Genomic DNA, 19,224 nt, shown 5'->3' on the forward strand with positions numbered 1-19,224 from the left:
AGATTCAGCCATCTATGAATCAATACTGAAACCGGATTCTGAGGAATTTTCCACTCAGGAACGGAATACTGGATGCGATCTGGACTGTTGGCGTTGGCCGAATGCCAAGCCCTGCAGGAGCCAGCGAGATCTGACGCAGATTAGATTAAAACAATTTCCCTTGATCGAGCTGCGATTCCTCGCCAGGGGAACTCAGTCACTCTTTGAGGACAGGAAACGCATTTGACAGTTATTTCTCGACTCCCAATTCGCATTGCTCGATTCCTGCTTTGTGCCGGTCGACCCAGTCGGGCAAAATCCCTCTGTCCAGAGAAGTTCACCCACGCCAAAGGAGCCGACGTCAAAGGGGTCCTCTCCAAGTCCTCGCACCTCGAATCCGCCCATCCTTTTGTCGATTACCTTTAAATACATTCATTTGGACGACACTATCAACCTCGGCCAGCTTCCTTCATGGCCTCAGCCGGCGGTGGTCTGACACGCCGACGAGGAGGGGCGCGAGTAGCAGCCGGCGACGACCAGGATGACCATAGTCGAGTATCCTCGCCATCGCTGCGGAATGGCTCCGTTCCCGATACCGTGTTTACCGGCGAGGAAAATGGGCACAAGATCGCCTACGACCCGCGGGACATAAGCGAGAGCGCCGAGCGGAGCAAGCAACCAAAGTTGACCCTGATGGAGGAGATTGTCCTGCTGGGGTTGAAGGACAAGCAGGTATGGGTGAAAGCCAGGCAGAGATTACAGGTCATGGCTGATGGGTTGTTCTAGGGATACCTGTCGTTTTGGAATGAAAACATCTCCTACGCGCTCCGCGGGTGCATCGTGATCGAACTCGCCTTCCGCGGCCGGATAAGCATGCAAAAGGATGCATCGCGCCGACGATTCCCCCTCGCAGACCGGTTGATCGAGGTCATTGACGATACGCTGACGGGAGAGGTCTTGCTGGACGAGGCACTCAAAATGATGAAATCGAGCGAGAAGATGAGCGTTAGCTCGTGGATTGACTTGATGAGCGGTATGCTACGCCTCCTCCCTTCTATCAACAGAGGCTGGGCTGACGGAAGAAGGCGAAACGTGGAACCTATTGATGATCGGCTATCAACTGAAGCAAGTGCGTGAACGAGTCATGAAGGGCTTGGTCGACAAGGGCATCCTGCGCACCGAGAAGCGAAACTTTTTGCTCTTCGACATGGCTACGCATCCTGTGGCGGACTCGGGCGCCAAGGAGGAAGTCAGTAAGCGTGTGCGGAACGTGTGCACGAACCGAACGGTGATCCTGCCGCCGAACGTTTGGCTGCCGGAGGACGTCGAGTTCCGATATCTGCGGACAATATGCATGGTGTGCGCCGCGTATGCGGCCAACGTTTTGGAGAACGCGCTGGTTACCATGAGCCATGAGGCCCGCGAGCGCGCCTTTGCCCAGGTTGACGAGCTGCTGACTGAGTACTCGCAATGGCCGTTCGCACGGAGGACGGGCGGTGGGCAAGCCATCGGGGCGAACCTGGCACAGGCGGTTAACGAAGAGGTCAACAAGGCCAAGGACCGTGAACTCCAACTGGAGGTACGTATTGAAATCACGCCAGCTAGCTTTCAAACTAACAGGTTTAGGTCATTGCGGCATGTCTGAGCGTGTTTACACGGCTGGATTCGTTGCTGTGATGCTTCTTCCCTGTACTTTTTATGACTTTGTCAGTCGTCTACGGCATGAGTGCTCGAGGTTGCGGGCATGGATTGGCCCGTCTCAAGGGTCCTGATGGATTTCTTGTCTTTTTCTTGCGTTCGTCCTAGCTGGCGGGTTTGGACTCGTTGCTGAGTATACTTAAGGTGTTGTTTTATTTATCTTATTGTGTTTAGTCGAAACCCAAATTCTAGTGTGATAATACTTTTTTGGCTTGTTGATTGAACAGATGCGATATGTGACGGCTGGCAGGAGTCTCGTCGACAGATACAATAGTACTAGAGAGAACTAACGATGCATAGTGAAAGGAGGATTTGATCAGATCTCTGAAATTGCCGGATCGACTCGAAGAATAACCCTGCCGGTCATCCCTCTCGTCTTCTCCGCATCAACGAGTGCTTCCCGTCCATCGATCAAGTCAAAGACGGGGACATGTGTCAGTGGCCTGATATCACCACGCTCAGCAAACTGCGAGATCTTCGCGAGATGGCGGCCATTCGGCTGGACTTTGACATGCTCTGTGGCGAGTCCCCGGGCCTTTGCCTCAGCGCGCATATCCCGCTCCGAGGGCTTATCTGGATACGTCGAGTGCGGCTGGTGGAGGCCGATGATGCGGCCTTTATTCTTGACGACGACGGGCGAATGCAGCATACGGCGGGTAGCACTGCCGCCCGGCCCGGAGCAGTCGATGACCACGTCGACGGGCCCCCAGCCGTTCTCGCGGAACGCCTCCGCAATATCTGTCCGGGTGGTACTGGCGTCGAACTTGTAATTGCTGTGGCGCAAGGTGTCCAGGTCGGCGGGCTCGCCGGTCACGCAGATCCAGACGGCGGTCTCGTTGGGGCCTTTCCCACCCATGATATGGTGTGAAAGCGCGGGAAAGAAGGTGGGAACGTTGAACAGGTTGATCACCTGGCGGCCGACGTCGGTGCCGCCTGCGTTGACCACCAGCACCCGCAGCGGCCCGTCCGACGGCCGGTTGCACTCCCCGTCGTCTGGATCGAACCCGGCGTGCACGAACAGCGCCTGCCATGCTGCCAGCGTCGCCAGCGGCAGCGTCGCGGCTTCCGCTGCGGATAGGTTCCGCGGTTTGAACGCAAGCTCCTGCTGCACCGCCAGCGTGTACTCCGCTGCCGCGCCGTGTCCGCCTTCCACGACATCAGCTGCTTCGCCATCCACTGTCTGATCACCGTCACTATTATCGCCCCGGCACCGTAACAGCCCAATCACCTCATCTCCTACTTTAAACGTTGGCCCTGCCGCCATCCGCTGATCCTCCGTCGGGGTACTAATAACCTTCCCGCAAAACTCCCTCCCGGGAATCGGACCCCGTAAGTCTGGTCCGTCCGCGACAACAGTCGCATCATTACTGGGCGGATTCCGGTATTTCTCCCCCACGCGTGTTATCGCCCGCACCTCCCCCACGCTGACCCCCGCCGCCTGCACTTTAATCAGGTACTGGCTCGGCGTCGGGATCGGCGTCGGCACGGCGCTGTCAAACTCCAGCAGCGCGGGCCCACTCCGGGGCCGCTGACCCAAGTTCCCTTTTTCTTCGTCTTCGTCGTGCATCCCCCTTGGAAGCCGCAGCGCCTGCATCGTCTCCGGCACGTAGGTCTGTTCGGACATTTTCTGGCCGCCACTGCCTTCGTGCTCTTGCTGCGATTCAGAAGTCTTGCTGATTTGATAGTTGTGTCTGTTGTCTTGGGACTGATGGTGGTGGTGTTGGTGGCCAAAGGGTTTGTAGTCGTAGCGGACAGACATATTTCGTCCAAACTTTCTTCTAAATAAATACCCGTTTTCAGTATTCTACAGCAAAGATTGAACCTGTCGTTTGCAAGTTAGTCTCTCTGGTAAGCTCCCTTTGTCGTATGACGCAATGAACTCAATATCTACCCGCAGTGTCAGACGATCGACAGGACACCCACCGCAGATCGCAACGATGAACAAACGTATGGTCAAGTATACGATTGATATAAGAACTAGTAATAAGCCAGGCTACTCCTGAGTTACAGATATAATGCAGTCATGGTTCCGTCCGTCTTGACGGACATACACGCCATCTCCCCCGCAGCAATTGCCGCACTCTGACGTTGACGTCCGATGTGATCTCATCCCGCCACGTCAGGGGCCGCTGGCACAGAGGTAGGGAAGAGTAGGTGGAATTATGCGGGTATCGGTTGGATTAGTGCCAGTTTCAGATATTTCGTTCAAGTTGTTGACGCTCGGAATAGAAGTCCGCCAGTAGCTTCCTATTTCGCATCCACTTCCCCGGCAAGCTTTATGATCTGCTCGTGGAGCCCGCTGGGATCTTCAAATACTGTCCACACATGCTCTGGGATGCCTTTGAACGCCTGTTCGAACCGCTCAGGAGCGTTCTTCTCCTCCATGTGAGGGATATCAACCACTTTGCGGATGAAGATGGCCTGGATCCACCCGGCGTACTTGCGATATAGCTCCGCGTAAGACTCCGGGTCGCTCTGCGTGGAGTCCCCAATGCAGATCACCTTGCGCCGCGGCAGCCAGCCGTGTACCTTATCCAGGCGGTCCGTCTTGTAGGCCTGCGTACCCATGCTGTACGACTTGAGAAACCCACCGAGATCCTGCCACGAGTTCTCCCGCAGGATCATGGAACCCACGGGGTAGTACTGGCGCAGGAACCCGCGCAGGAACTGGTAAAGGTTGTACGGAGACGCTGAGATGTAGACCCAGGCAGGTTGCAGCGTACGCTCGATGCGCTCGTAGAGCTCCGGCATCCCATCGACGGGCTTTGGCTCCTCGACAAATGTGCTGCGTAGGATCCCGCCAGCATCCGACGTCATGGTAATCTTTATCGAGTCGTCAATGTCCGAGATCACCAGCCAACCATCGGGATGCGCAAAAACTGTCTCCATCGCCGTCACGTCTTGTTCCCTTTCCCATCCGACGAGGTGCGAGCTGGCGCGGGCCCGGTCAGCAACGTCACGGTGTCTTCCCAGGGACACAGTCTGGCTGACTATCCCATGAGAATTGGCAGGCCCGAGGGAATGCGTCTGCGCCGCCCCGATACCACCACTGCTGGGCATATGAGTCCGAAGTTTCATCGTGCGTGCTGGCGCGATCGGATGCAAGAACGGCTGCAGGCGCTCCGTGATGCGCTGCCGCACCTCTTCATCGCTACCCAGTTCCCCATCCAGGCCGATCGCGTCTGCCACCGCCGCAACGTATCGTGCCAGATCGTGGTTGCCGTCGACAAACACGCAGGACACGACTTCCATGAGCCATGGCTGTGCCTCCCGCTGAAGATATTGATGTTGACCCGCCGGTGGGGTTGGCCGGTAGGCAATGTTATCGAACAGCCAGACGATGTGCTCTCGCCGGTTTACCGGTTGCGCCATTGGATTCTTGCCGCGGAGCAAATTCAACGCCGTGCGCAGGAGCCCTGAGTACCGTCGAATGTTTCGGGAAGGTAGTTCTCGCTCGACGTGGACAAAGTCCCCCGCCACCCGCGACTTGGCCTCGAGGGCTGATTCTTGTTGTCTCTGCCGGTATGTTTCCATCATTGTGACTAGTTGCCGTTTCGTGGGTGGTAGGAGTGAAATGGTCAAACCGGCTCCTTGGACCCCTTTAACAAAGAACCCCTGTTCTTTTTGAAGGGGGGTGCCCTACCCTGTGCACGGCGTACAAACATGGCTGCCATCTCCCACAACTCGTTCGCCTCACGAGAGTCTGTGCTAGTCGATCATGTGAGTTCGCTGCCAGGGCAGAGTATGCCTATCCTGGCAACGATCACACACCAAAGCTGCAGGAACAAATCACAGGGCATGGGACGCGTGTCGATAGGATCACTCGGCAAAGTCAGTCGTCGACAAGGCACACTGTCTGGATTCATAGCTGGACCTGCCAGGTCCTAAATTCAGTGGCCGGCCATTGACTCATGACCGTCTTTAGGTCTAGCGCTCTGCATACTGTGCGACTCACTGCAGAGTTTGACTTTCAGCTGTGTCGATCATCGCCCACCAAAAATGAGGCTGAGGGTAGATTGTTGGCAGAATGCCGCAGTACGAGTGGGAGCGACGCATACAAAACACAATAACCCCAGAAATTCCGGGATTCTCCCAGCAGTTTCATAGCCCTACCAAGGGTTCCCTTGTCTAGAATTAAGCACGTGATTTATTGTCTAGCTTGATTAGGGCTAGTTCCAGAGACACCGCTTCAGTGACATCACAAATCACATGGACCAACCATCCATTAGGGTCAACAAAATATTAATACTAGTCCGAAGTCTCCGATGGTGTAGAAGTCGCGTGGATTTATAATAAAGTTAGATTTATAATGGCATGTCAACTTGGTGATGAATATGCCAAGAACATCCCGACAGGTGACAGCTGAGTACTACTACTGGAATGTTGTGTTGGACGGGCTCATGAATGGTCCCAGGACTGCGGCACGGAAACTCCTTGCTGAGCTAGTGGTACGTTATATATTAGCAGGTGATCTTAATTGAGGAGCACTACGAAGTACAACGAAGAGAAGATTCTGGCATTAAATGATATTATTGAGACAAAATCAGAACATCATCCAAACTGAGCATCATAAAAAGTCATGACAGTTATATACAAATGCCCCTTAGCGTGTGCCACATCCAATTCTGTGGTAACATGAAGGCCCCGACAATTCTTCCAATCATATCCATGTCTTGATCTTGCGCTCTTTTTCCGCAGCTGATTTGCCTTCGTATTGAACTGTCCGAGACGACAGACGAACATCGCTGGGAAATTCGTCCGTGGGCGACGAGTACGGCGACGGTAAGCTCTTTTTGATCTCCTTCCCTGCAACTTGGGTGCTTGTGGGCGAAGATGCAGCAACAAGCTGCGCAATCTTCTCGTGAAGAGCGATGATTTCTGTATCTTTTTCCTCGAGAAGTTTGCTGAAGTGTTTCTCATCTTTCTTGTAGCCCTTGACGTCCTTCTTGAACAGTCGGATCTCTTGCCGGTATTGTCGGACTTTGGCTTCCAGGGTGGCATTCATATACTCTAATTCCACGACGCGGAACTGCAGTGCCGCAAGCTCGCTGGTGTAAAAGATGCAGTGGTGGCAGCAGCAAGAAAGGCATGAGCGCCGTGAAGAACGGCCCTCCTCTTTTCCAGACGTGGAGACGGGACTCTGCGGGGGCTGCGATGGGCTGACCTGATCATCCGGAGATTTCCTGCCGTCTACTGCTTTGATTGTCATGGTGCTATCACCCAGAGTAGCAGGCGGCGAGTGCTGCTTCTCAGTATCTTGGTTATTGGCGTCGGCATTCGTACTCTGCCCATGACTCGACGGAGCCAGGCGTGCAACTTTTCTAGGAACAGGCGATAGACGTCCGTTACTATCTGTATATGTCAACGAGGTAGTCTCCTGACCAATATACCCGTTAGCAAGTTCATCCGGAGAGAGCTCACGTTCCATACCTCGTTTGACAGTTTGGAGTCTTCCGAAGAGAATTTAGCTTCCCGGCTTTCATCACCATCCGATACTGTCGTCGTGATACTCCCATTCCGAGAAGGGGCTCGCCATTCCTGCCAGCCTCCGCTCTCCAATTCCTTCAGTGTACTACCGCAGCCTTTCAAACCCAAACCAGACTTGGTAAGTTTTGATGTCTCCACGGAAGGCATTGCCGCATCTGGAGTGTCAAAACTAAAGCTGCCTGGCAGTTCCACATAGTGCTTCACTTTCGACTCGACTATACTCAGGCAACCATGGGAACTTGGCGCTTTCGGTTCTTCATTGTTCCCAGAGACGGAATTCAACGGCTCTCTGAGAGTGGGATGCATCTTCTCCTGCACGGGAGATGGACTTCTGCCGTCGGAAGACGCGTCGGAGCTTGTCGGGGTCACCGGCGTCACAGTTCGCTGGACAGGCGATGTGTGTGTGTTGTTGATAAGAACATTTCCGGACTCCAGACAGATGATGACTTGCGGCGTGCTGTTCTTTGGTATCCGACGAACATTTGGTAGGTTGCGTTCGCTTTTACTGCTGGTGAATATGTCACTGATGTAATCCAGTGACTTCATGTTTTTTCCTTTGCTCAACGAGACAGTCTCGACGACGATGGCCACAAAGCAACCATGGAACTTGAGAATTCCTAAATTAGTGACAGAGCGTTCGACTTTTTGATGATGAACAATGACTTGACTCGGGCGTGACCATCTTTATTATTATAGTCTTTCTTTTGTTCTTGCCGCCTTGACATCTTACACCCCTTTCTTAGACAGCTCGCGCAAATCGAGGCTCTGCAGTTGTGATATGACTCGATCTGCGCTTTTCCTGCCAAAGAAAGTGAGCTTTGTCTTTGTATGCCCACCTAAGCGCCCGGTGGAGCTGGCACATATGCATCTGCTAACCTAACAAACAACAGAAAACCAGTCGCTTTGACGACGCATGATTCGAAACATGGGAAGTCGGCTAAGGCGCCTAACTTGACACGTATGGTTTAGCCAATGCATCCTGCATCTATTGTTAGCATGATAAGGCAGATCGATCGTGTTTATGCTTCTCATGGCGAAATCCAGCAGGCTGATTATTGTGCTACGCAAAAACCACATCACTTGTTAAAGTCTGGCCAGGGTTGACCCTATGTCACGTGACCACGTGCTTTCGAAATATCAGTTGGGCTCGAGCGCTTGACGCGAACGCGTCAACTTGCTGCGAGTGCTGGTTGACATGAGACGGAAGATGAAATCCCAAAACCATGTGAAACATTATTGCCTGCATTTGTGATCGCGATTGATCAATTCGCCGATCATATCAAGACCATTCTCTATGCAGAATCTGACAATAATACCATGCGGGAATATGGACCACGAACGCACTCTTCGCAGGTCGAGATATCTGCGGCGTGACTACACAGACGGAGTCATATGGACTCTTGAATCGCCATACTGTAGAGTTGACTTCACTGAGAGGCCCTCGGCAGGAGCACCGTCGCTCAAACACCTGGCTTTGAAGCGGACATTGTACGACCAACGGTTGTTGACGAAAGAGCATTTTGAATCCATACCTTGGCCAATTGCGAAGGAGATGTGGGAGTATCTGAAGAAGAGGTAAATCATTTTTATGCATTGATTGCTTATTCTCCGGACCTGAGCTTATATCATACATCAGCGGAAGAAGGACGATGTACATGTGGATGCTCCTTTGCTCCGTCTACAGCAAGGAGTTTGGAGCAATCTCTCCACACTGCAGGATGATTGCAGACGATAAGCTCGTTGCCGCTGGTCGCCATTATTGGGAGTTAATCACTAGTCCTTCTCTGAGTTGGGTAACGGCTCTCAGGGTTTGGACACATAACTTATCCACGCGAACGCTGGTGGAAATTGCCAGTATCAAGAATCTAGTTGCGCTGGAGATTCTAACTCCCTACCGGCCGCCGGTTGATGGATATAACGACTTTACCGATCGAGTTATTCGGGCTTGGAGTGAGATGGCCGAGACAACAAAGGCATTTGAGCATCTCTGGCTGTTGAAAATCTATGGTCCGCACCAACTGACGCCTGCTACATTCCGTTTCTTGAGTCGCATTCGCTCCCTCAAAGTGTGCGCTGTTGCTCGCTGTGACGGACTGTCGTCCACATCTGCCATCAAGTATGCGGAGGAGTGTGGATGGTCCGTGTATGCCACTGGCTCACAGGTTACCAAGCCATACAAATTCCAGATGAATGATGGGCGATTGTTGAGAGGTCGCAATCAACCGGACTGGGAGATCGATGAGCCTTGGAAGATGCTCGCAACTTCCGTACCGGAGGATACGCCAGTATTGGATTTCTCAGTCGGGCAGTATGATGACAGCGAGCCGTTCCACGTGGACGTATTCCGCCGCGATGACCATAGAAGCGATGACCCTGGAAGCGATGGCCAGAACAATGGACCTGGGAAGAAAAGAAAAGGCGATCCCACACGTGGTGTTCCGGAACGATCGAAAACACGAGTCATGAAAAGTTCCAGAACGAAGGATTTGTCTAGGCTTTTGTCGGAGTTTGTCTGAAGATGCCGTTGCCACCACCGGATAAACAATGCTGGCTCAGACAATACAGAGTTCGAGACCGCTGTCAATCCAAGCGAGGAAATGTCGGTTTTCTTTAAACTTTATCGCATGATCTTTCCATATCACTTTAGGGTTTCGGCTCTCGGCTGTACTATCATGAGCGTTTGACTTCCCGGTGGGCTGATTGGACCCGTGACGTGAACAGGCTCTCGTCTATCTCTTCCTCTGTTAAGCGTGTTCTCAATTCTTAACTTCAACGTGACGAACGGTCGATGTCATTCTTCCGTCGGCCAAATCGGACATCGCATGATCGTAAATCGACGATGCCAAGACAACGTTCCGTGTTGTTGAAGGAACTGCACCAATCAGAAGACGCAAACGGAGCTCAGATGCAAAATTAGGTTTTACCAGGATGTACGCTAGCCCTAATGGGATTAGCGTAAGTACGATTACGAATGGCTCACGCTAGCGGTACTTGGCGTGAGCTCCCATTGGATCGCTGAGCGGAGCTCTTTGAAAATTGCAAAAGCTTCGAACAAAATTTCTAAGCGCGGGACGAGCCGTGATCCTCGACCAAATCTCCACTCGGTGACTCGACCACTCCCTCAATTGCCGTCCATTATTGCTCTCTCAGTTTCCCATGAGCTGTCGAAATCTGCTTGTCCGACGTTTCTGTTCGTTATAGAACCGTACCCCACTTCGAACCGCTCACGATCATGACGGGGCAAGGTCTCCCTGGCGAGGCCGCAGCAGCCTCGTCGCCACGGTCCAGCTTCGAGTCGCGTCCTCCGACGCATTCGCGCCAGCATTCCCTTCGTCTCTCGCACATGTCGACATCGGCCTCGCATCGACAAAGTTTTGCTGAGAGTCTCCGTGGGATGCCACAGTCGCCTCGGGCGCGGCGTCAGCCCTCCTTGACACAAGCTGCCATCCAAGGGTTGATTGACAATCCCCCTGTGCGGAACCCGGCAGATCCAGCGTTCATGGGCAGAGACTGGAGACAGATCGCCATTGGCGAATTGGTGAAGCCACAGGACCTGCGGTTTGTGGAAGTTGACACAGGAATTGAGGAGGCTACAAATGTCCGTATTGCGCTTGCTCGGCGATTCGACGAAAAACACTTTGATTTCGACAACACTAAGCTTAGATTTTGGTCTCTAGATTCTCGTTGAAAGTGAAGCACCGGTGCTCTTGATCCGTGAGACGGCCGACTCGAAGGCGGCAATTGGCACCTTTGATTACAATGACCTCAACGCGTACCTGCTGCTAGTGGTCGGCTTGACCCGGCCCACCGAGTCGCAGCTGACATCGTTTGAGGAGGTTGCTCGAAAGGCAAGAGAGGGGAACAAGGTTCCGCTCGAGGCCATCAAGGATCTGGTTCCCAAGGAACCTTTAACCACGTTGCCCGCATCGGCCAACCTGAGGGCGGCCGTTGAGACGTTTGGCAGCGGGGTGCATCGAATCGTAGTGGTCAAAGACGGCAGCAACGAGGTCGTTGGTGTCGTCAGCCAGACGAGGCTGGTGAAGTTTCTGTGGGAGAATGGACGCAGCTTCCCTATCATTGACCAACTATACCCGCTGTACCTCAAAGATTTGGGGATCGGTTCACAGCGGGTGGTTTCCATCCAGTGAGTTGCACGTAGCATCATGCAGTTCGCATGCTAATCCTTTCTCCAGCGGGGACAAGCCGTTATTCCAAGCGCTGCAGTTGATGAACGACGAGGGAGTTTCGTCGCTGCCAGTGCTTGACCACCAGTCTAACGTGATTGGCAATATTTCTACGGTTGATGTAAAGGTATGAGATGGCCCTGCTGTTCTTTTCTTTCCAGCGGTCGCTAATGATGTGCAGCTGTTGACCAAGTCTTCATCGCTACCGCTGCTGCATAATACTTGTGTCCATTTCATTTCCGTCATATTATCCTCGCGAGGGCTGAAAGACGGCAAGGATTCATTTCCGGTGTTCTATGTCACTCCCAACTCGACACTGGCACACACGGTCGCTAAGATGGTAGCGACGCGATCGCATAGGTAGGACTCGGACGCATGGTGTGGGACTTGGTGCACGGCGGCTGACCGACTTGACCAGACTTTGGATCACAGATCCGCAGGCATCGTCTGGACCTCCTACACCGACACATTCGTCGACACACATTGCTGCGGCAACCAGCTCACCGAGCTCATCAGCGCGCGACAGCCAGAGTCAAAGCCACCCACCACCTCACCTGTCTGTGCCATCGTCTATTCCCGGCGCGGGTGTCTCTGGTCGTCTCGTCGGGGTTCTCAGCCTCACGGATATACTCAACCTGTACGCACGGGCCAGCGGTCTCAGTCCGGCCGACCCAGCAGAGACCCGCAGCCGGCGGCGGCGCAGCAGTAGTTCGAGCGTGAGCGTGCGGCGAAGTGGCGATGTCGCGCGAGAGATTGGGCTTCGATAAGTCAATGGAGGAGGAGTGTGCTGTTTAAGCCATACGTTACGATGTATGAGTCACTAGCTGTTTGGAGTGATCACCGCTAATGTTTAGGACAAATGGACATACATGTTATGGGTGGGAAGATAACAAGATAATTAGGCTAAGGCCGGTTGATGACAGCCGTTTCAACTGCCGGCATCTGGATTTTATTTGATTTATTACTTTTCTGTGCCGGAACGGATTTCAGCCCGAATCGGAGTGCTCCGGGAGTGGTGGCAGGGGGAATTCCTGCACACAATCCACTATAATCCATTTTACCTTTGTTAGTCCCGTCTTTGACAGGCAAATTGACAAGTCAAGCATTCGATCAACGTTCTAGAGTTGGTTGCTCGAGTATGATGCTAGACCGGGATTATGGAAGCCCAGTCCTTTAGTTCCCAGGATAAAAAGAGGGCTCTTTTTTTGGCTGGACGGGTCAGATCCGATATTTGACCATTTCCCTAATGGGGTAGTTACTCGTAGTTTACTTTTTCTGCAATGGGGCCTATCGTAGTGCGATCTGCGTCATTCTGCCCCCTTGACGTATGTTCATTCGCCGAAAGCCCTAAACTTGCAAGCTAAACCTGGATTTAAGTTTGACCCCATCACCACCACCCCCCCCCAAAGCTTGGAAGAACCCACCCGGGTACCCCGGCGTTATTGTTGCTGATTGGTTTCGTTACCTTGGAATGTCCCTGGTACAACTTCCCCAGTATAATGTGATTGAGTGAAACAAGTACTCATACTTGCGGAATATGATCTCATAAGGTCCCGTTTTCTGTCTTTTTGTTTCTCCATCGAGGGCGCTATTTAAAATAATAGGGTTTCTTGCGTACGTATGCTTCTTAATGCTTGTTTCTGATAATGGAGCATCCGTTCCAAGCTTGATTGGATACGATCCATCATCGACCCGCTCGATGGAGATTGGATCATGGTCTGTTTTAACCATTCTGACGTGCCGTTCAAGCGATAGTTCCGACGCTCCGACATCCGACAATCCGACAATCCGACTTGGTGTCGATTTGACCGACCGTATGAACCTATTAGGGACTGCCCTGAACGATTACACTCTATGTACGCGATTACTGTTTTTAGGGTTTAGCCTGGTGAGCCTCGTCAGCGGCGCTCCCCCCCTTTGGTTCACTGTGCCTCAGCGGATAGGTTAGGTAGGTAGTTGGACAGCATGTGTTTTCGCCCCGATTCCGAGGTTAAGCTTGAAATTACAGTTTCTTTGTTCGCCGTTACCCTTACCTTTTTTTTTTTTTTTTTTTTTTTTCATCCGTTTTCGTTATTTCCATCGAAAGATTTCCCCAATTCTTATTATCAATAATGAGCTGTCAGTTTTCTGCCAAGTTGTCAAACCTTGTTCTTGGCCGTTTGAAATGTTCGTTGGCACGTGCGTCAAATCCGTAACTTAACGGAGAATTCCGTTCCTTTTGTGGAGAGATATCTCGGATACATCTTTCGTCATCGCTCCGACCTGCAAATTCGTACATGCATAGTACCATCCCGAAAAGCTACAGGGCGTAAATGGGACGTGTACTGCACGAAATAGGAAAACGGTAGAAAGAGACTTTCGCAGAGCCTCATCGAGTCTTGATCGCCCTTGGACTAGCCTATTTGCTTACCAATCCGTAGCAATCGTATCAGAGCCTAACCCGGCTGAAAGTAGAAGGGCTTAGCATGCATAAAAAGTCGGGGGGAAGAGCTAGGCCTATTGCAGTATTAGAAATCCGTAGCGGAGCAACTTTCTCCCAGCAACCCAGCAGAAGCAACTGCAGACAGATGGGCAAATAAAACACGCCGCAATAGTAACCTAACGAAGCTGCAGCACAGACCTTCTAGAGGCTGAAAAAGAAAACGCGTACGTGCGTAAGCCCCTACGGAGGTAAGACTCTCCGTCGGTCTGGGCCGCCTATTCTTATCTTATCCGCTGCACGGCAAAGTGGACGGAGTCCTCGTCAGGACCGTCGATTTTCCCTCCGTCGGGCGTTCGGCACTCAGTTACTAATCTGTTTGGGGTTTAGGTTCGCCACAGCATTTTGAATTCTCAGCCTCCTCCCACCCCCCACAAAAAAGCCAAACCTTTGCCAAGCTAAAACAGGCATCAACGCTAGACCCCAAACAGCTAGCATGAGCACATTACTCATGAACATCACTGGCTAAGATGTACCCCGTGTCAATTCTTTTAACTTGATAGGGGAATGGATCGGCCAGATAAGGTTTAGTTGCAGCAACTCTGTCTGCACTCCACACACACAACACGCACGCACACCTCATCTCTTTTAGGTTGATTAGGTTATTCTCCGCAATTTCCCTCCTTTCCATCCACATGCGTCCAAGCTTCTAGAGCTGAAATGAAAATACCCGAAAAGGGGTCTCTTCTTTTTTTTTTTTTGTCATTGATGGATTCACTTGTGTAGCACTGCAGTAGTGGTTTTGAATTGCATTAGTCTCCCCTGCCTAGAGGTGGTTAGTTCATCATTTAAGACTCAAGTGGCTGAATTAAGCTTGAAGGAAGTCGTTATTTGCTTGAGGGATGATGATGATTTGTTCCAGGATTTCTTTGTATGGAGTCGTATTGCATCAGCGGGGGTGGCGGGAGATTCAATGCTCTCCAATACAATGTATTGGGTATGGCCGGGGACACAAGAGAACATGCGGCCGTTGGCTTGTTTTACTTGTCGGAAAATCTGATGCATGTTACCGCTGATAAGGGTATTTATCGGGAGAGATGTGCATGCAAGCTAAACGGGGGCCAAGCTGTTGTCTGTATGTCCTTGTAGAGCAAAGGGGAAAAAAAAAAAAAAAAAATAATCACAGTCATAACGGACCTGGACAAAAGCTCGATCGAGGCTCAAAAGGTTCCCTCCCTCACGTAAGAAATCACAGGAGACCAAAGGTTCACTCAAAGGAATGATTAGCGGAGGCTACCGAGCCCTAAAGTCAAGTTTGTTGATTAGCTTGGTTTGTGATCGATCTCTACCATGGTAAAAGCTGCTCTTACTTGCTCACATCAACGCCCCGGAGCGGGGTTCCCGAAGATCGATACGACATCGAATTTCTACGTGTAAACTGCTTTGAGGAATTACTTGCAATGTTCATTAGAAATCAAATAAGCCCCATGTTTCCAGGGAGAGAAAAACGAATTCAGCCACAATTGAACACAAATCATCAAAGCAGTGCAACCAGTAAACCGCAACCTGAAAAGTGGACAAGTGCTAGTACGGAAACGCAAAGCCCGACAAATCCGGGTATCTATTATTATCACAATCTCCCCGACTCCCCAACTCCCTCAACGCCTCAGTGGACGCCTCCCTTCACGTAGCGTGGGATCAGAAAACTGTCAACAGCTGACCGAGTTCCCGTGAGGGACGTTCAGCTCGTCGAACCCAAGCGCCGACGTGTCCCACATGGGGTTCATCCACGACTGGCCGCTGCCAAGGCCCCGAGCGTAGCGGGTAAACTCGTCCAGATCTGGATCCTGCCCCGGCGCGCTGCACATCATCGTTGCGGCCGTATTATTCGCTTCGGGCAGCCACTCGCCCGGGGACGAAAAGGACCCCGTCGTGGAATGGTACGCGGAGGAACCGCCGTCCTCACCGCCCGGTCCCGTCGACGACGATCCAGCCGTCATCGGCGGTGGAGACTCCCAGTCTGCTGCGGTAGTTGGCGGCAGTGCGGTTGCCGTCACGGCCGGCTCATTTTCGGCCCGCATGGGCTCCGATTTGGCGCGATCTATTGAAGTCGACACGGGCGCCGTGCTGTTCGCATGGTGGGCCTGCACCATCAAGACATCCGGCGCCGAGGCGAGTCGCTGCTGCCGTGGTGCGTGTTCCAGCCCCGATGGCAGTCCATGATGGATCATCTGCGGTGAAGGCAGACTTTGGCTCCATGCGAGGATGGACGATGTCTGGTAGAGCCCGTTGGTCATGTCTGGGGTGGTCGACATGTAGCTCGATATTGTTGTTGGATGCGATGTGACGGTCGCATAGCCAGGAGTCTGAACATAAGACGGGGCGTAGTAGTCCGAGGCCGTGGTTGTCGGCGGTGGAGTCAAACCCACGGACGCCGGAGTCATCGGCTCCGAGTACGACGCCGACGACGACGACGCCGCCACATCGATGGGTCTTGGACTTGTGCCACCAACCGCTTTCTGCACTGCCCCGCGACTTGAGACACGCGAGAGGGCGTAGAAGGGCCGCTGTGCCGCCGCCGCCGCCGGGTTCAGCGGATGACTGCCGTTCACGCCCAGCGCCATCAGCAGCTGCCGCCGGAACTCGGCTTCGAGGTCTTCGTTATGGCCGCGCATGAAGAGCATCCGTTTCTCATGGTAGCGCTCGTCGACCTCCTCGTACATGGCCTCGCTCTCGACAATCTCGCGGGTGATGTGCAGTGCCTTGCCGGTGCGCTTCTTGTGCAGCTGCGATGCCCGGTGGGCGGACTCCAGACGGGCATCTAGACTGCGGTCTTTACGACGGGAAGCCGCAATAAATGCTCTGTTGGAGTCAGTACAAAGACCACCAGTGCCGGAAGAGACGCGGACGAACCGTTCTTGGTTCTCTTCCTTGGTGCGGACGACGGCGGCGAGGTCGGCATCGCCGCTTTGAGTGGCAGTTGCAGCCATGGGAACAACAGTACTCTTGAGTACTATTGAAGCACAGTATGGATTGATCGGTTCTCTTGCGCGTCGAAGATGGACGGAAAGTCTGATGAAGGAAAAAAAAAGACAAACAGTCCAAGAGGCAAAACAGACGAGGGAATAGCAGTACTTATGGCAAGGCTCAGGGCGAGAACACTGCCCTTGTGCCTCTACTACAACGAATCCACTCTAGACTCTGCCACTTTAAGCTGCCGACTCTAGGCCCAGCGACCATCCACTCGGGATGCCCAGAAGGGATTAGCTCTGCAGCCGTTGAACCATGGGTGTTAATCCGGAGCCTGGAGCTGCATGGACGATCAGCTGCCGACAGGAGAACTGGAGGTACCATACCACTATTTTTCCTGACTAGTAATGCATCGTACAAAGGGACACTAGTATTTGCTTTACAATACTTCTAGTAACCTCGGCGATGGCTGGTCCCCGTGGCCGGCGTTTTGCTTTGGCTGGTCTAGCCAAATACTGAGAGTCTATTCAGACCGTCCTTTCTTTTTTTTTTTTTTTTTTCCTAGTATTTCCTAGTATCTTCCGGAGTGACCACCAATTCGGTATCTGTCCGAAGTTTCGGAGGGGCCATTCATACTAAAATCATGGCATATCGTCTCATAATTCATTGTTGTCCAGGATAAATGTTGCTTGGTCCTTGTCCTCGTGGGCGGGGGCGTGGTCTGAACTGGACTGGACTGTAGAAGGATGGAGGGGGGGGAAGAGCAGGACAAAGAGCGACAGAGGGCTTGTGTTTTCCCGATGAGGAAATCTCTGTGCCAAGACTCTCTGGACATAGGGCTGGCCGGATCGAGCCAATGGTGGGTCTGTGGGCAAGGGTCCAGGCTCCACAGGGCCTTCCGAGGCGCTGATTGGCTGACCCCTTTGGCATTGCAGTTGCTGAGGTTGGCAGGCCCAAGCAGGCGTGGATTTGCAATCAAGAATCACCCTTGTCACTCACACTCACTGTGTTCGAGGAGCAACGGAATTATCAGCCGATGTCGACACTGCCGAAGCTGATCCAAGCAGCATCGTATATGAACGACGTTCATTGGGTCGCCCAGCCGTCGGAATCTGCAGGTACCGGCGTGGCTGGTTCTGGAAGCCTTCAAATAGCAGAGACACAATATCAATCAAAGATTCCGACAAGAAATGAATATTCTGATAACTGCTCCGTATAAGCAAACAATATCCTCCCATTCTGAGAGAGACGGGTTTGCATGTGCTCCCGCTCAACCAGTGACGTCATTCACGTGATTATCGTACAGAGCCTTCCTCGAGAAGAAGTCGTGGGCCGCTGGATCGGATCTGCAGAGATCTCCGCCTTCTGGTCCGGTACTTTGCTTACTCAGCAGTCACCCCATCCCTCCCAGCAGCCCAGCTGAGAACGACACTAGTACCCATCCAGACGTTCGCAGCAAAAAAAAAAAGAAAAGGCGACTAATGCAGTACAGCGGGCAACCTCCGTTCTGGATTTTCCTTTTTTTTCCCGCGGGGACTCCAAATGTAGATACTGGAATGTAACATTATGATCGACTGAGCCTCACTCGATGCTCTTTTTGAGCCGCACCCTAGTCTTTTTTTTTTTTTTAAGCCTCAATCGCGCGGAAAAGAGGTTCGCAAGAGAAGCGAGGTGTTGGGTTCCCACTCCAGTCGGTTCGAACTCCCCTGTCCTGAGAACTGTCGTTTGCCACCGAAGGTCCCTGTCTACGATCCTATCGTTTCTTCGTTCCATGGAAAAGCCATGAGGCCAGTTCTCGTGAACCGGTCGATCAGATGGTCTGTTGCTGTTGGGGCCCCCGTGGTCTTAGAGGAACGGCCGGACTACTACTACATAACAGCTACCTGTTGCCACTGCTCCTCTTTTCCCATCGACCGAACAGCCGTCGGTAAACAAACCCTAACTTACAATCTTCTTTCTTTTTTTCCCTTCCCTCTTCTCTGCCGTAGCAACACAGTGGGAAATTTTTTTTTTTTTTAACCTGAGAGGACAACCGTGGGATGGCAAAAGCTAATTCATCGAGGAACCCGGTCGAGAGCTCGCGAGGGAACGGAAACAGTAGCTAATCCATGGCACTACCGTCACCTTTTCCCAGGCCGAGTACAGAAGGCAAATGCGAGAATAACCGAGCCGTAGGCGACCCTACCCAGAGAAACAAAGAACAAAGGATCTTGCTCAGAAGCACTCCGTGCATTCTCGTCGCTTCTCTTCCGGCTATGGAATGTTCTCCGTCTCTTACATTTTTTTTTTTTCTACCGCTCTGGACTCTTCATAACTAAACTTGTGTCGATCTTATGTAAGAAGTTCATGTCAGGATGACCAGATGCCGGTCCGTGAAGGTCCAGATGATGACAGCGCCTGTGTGAAGACACCGGAAGACATCAGAAAATCTGATTACAGGAGGTATATACTAATGATCGGATTGCACCAGGCCAAAGATGGTAGTCA

At 52.4% G+C, this 19,224-nt stretch overlaps 8 protein-coding genes across 8 annotated transcripts; 4 read left to right on the forward strand and 4 right to left on the reverse strand.

The window, feature by feature from the left end:
* Nucleotides 1–450: 450 nt before the first annotated feature.
* On the forward strand, nt 451–1,656 carry VTN49DRAFT_7778 (uncharacterized protein; the record flags this gene model as incomplete). The annotated part of the gene is made up of 4 exons (XM_069416084.1): nt 451–711; nt 766–1,012; nt 1,065–1,558; nt 1,606–1,656. 4 exons carry the CDS (start codon nt 451–453, stop codon nt 1,654–1,656), a joined length of 1,053 nt encoding a protein of 350 aa, XP_069272139.1.
* A 337-nt stretch (nt 1,657–1,993) lies between these two features.
* On the reverse strand, nt 1,994–3,436 carry VTN49DRAFT_7779 (uncharacterized protein; the record flags this gene model as incomplete). Its single annotated transcript, XM_069416085.1, has 1 exon — nt 1,994–3,436. The coding sequence occupies one exon, from the start codon at nt 3,434–3,436 to the stop codon at nt 1,994–1,996; it is 1,443 nt and encodes a 480-aa protein (XP_069272140.1).
* A 488-nt stretch (nt 3,437–3,924) lies between these two features.
* On the reverse strand, nt 3,925–5,342 carry VTN49DRAFT_7780 (uncharacterized protein; the record flags this gene model as incomplete). The annotated part of the gene is made up of 2 exons (XM_069416087.1): nt 3,925–5,267; nt 5,321–5,342. The coding sequence occupies 2 exons, from the start codon at nt 5,340–5,342 to the stop codon at nt 3,925–3,927; spliced, it is 1,365 nt and encodes a 454-aa protein (XP_069272141.1).
* A 995-nt stretch (nt 5,343–6,337) lies between these two features.
* Nucleotides 6,338–7,710, reverse strand: VTN49DRAFT_7781 (uncharacterized protein; the record flags this gene model as incomplete). Its single annotated transcript, XM_069416088.1, has 2 exons — nt 6,338–7,054; nt 7,108–7,710. The coding sequence occupies 2 exons, from the start codon at nt 7,708–7,710 to the stop codon at nt 6,338–6,340; spliced, it is 1,320 nt and encodes a 439-aa protein (XP_069272142.1).
* Nucleotides 7,711–8,491: 781 nt separating this feature from the next.
* On the forward strand, nt 8,492–9,680 carry VTN49DRAFT_7782 (uncharacterized protein; the record flags this gene model as incomplete). Its single annotated transcript, XM_069416089.1, has 2 exons — nt 8,492–8,739; nt 8,801–9,680. The coding sequence occupies 2 exons, from the start codon at nt 8,492–8,494 to the stop codon at nt 9,678–9,680; spliced, it is 1,128 nt and encodes a 375-aa protein (XP_069272143.1).
* A 716-nt stretch (nt 9,681–10,396) lies between these two features.
* Nucleotides 10,397–12,115, forward strand: VTN49DRAFT_7783 (uncharacterized protein; the record flags this gene model as incomplete). Its single annotated transcript, XM_069416090.1, has 5 exons — nt 10,397–10,762; nt 10,842–11,308; nt 11,358–11,475; nt 11,530–11,708; nt 11,767–12,115. The coding sequence occupies 5 exons, from the start codon at nt 10,397–10,399 to the stop codon at nt 12,113–12,115; spliced, it is 1,479 nt and encodes a 492-aa protein (XP_069272144.1).
* Nucleotides 12,116–15,254: 3,139 nt separating this feature from the next.
* VTN49DRAFT_7784 (uncharacterized protein) lies at nt 15,255–15,458 on the forward strand (the record flags this gene model as incomplete). The annotated part of the gene is made up of 1 exon (XM_069416091.1): nt 15,255–15,458. The coding sequence occupies one exon, from the start codon at nt 15,255–15,257 to the stop codon at nt 15,456–15,458; it is 204 nt and encodes a 67-aa protein (XP_069272145.1).
* An 18-nt stretch (nt 15,459–15,476) lies between these two features.
* VTN49DRAFT_7785 (uncharacterized protein) lies at nt 15,477–16,757 on the reverse strand (the record flags this gene model as incomplete). Its single annotated transcript, XM_069416092.1, has 2 exons — nt 15,477–16,629; nt 16,681–16,757. The coding sequence occupies 2 exons, from the start codon at nt 16,755–16,757 to the stop codon at nt 15,477–15,479; spliced, it is 1,230 nt and encodes a 409-aa protein (XP_069272146.1).
* Nucleotides 16,758–19,224: the final 2,467 nt, after the last annotated feature.

The sequence above is a fragment of the Thermomyces lanuginosus genome (assembly GCF_041956635.1).
Source record: "Thermomyces lanuginosus strain ATCC 200065 unplaced genomic scaffold VTN49scaffold_7, whole genome shotgun sequence".
Classification (NCBI taxonomy): domain Eukaryota; kingdom Fungi; phylum Ascomycota; class Eurotiomycetes; order Eurotiales; family Trichocomaceae; genus Thermomyces; species Thermomyces lanuginosus.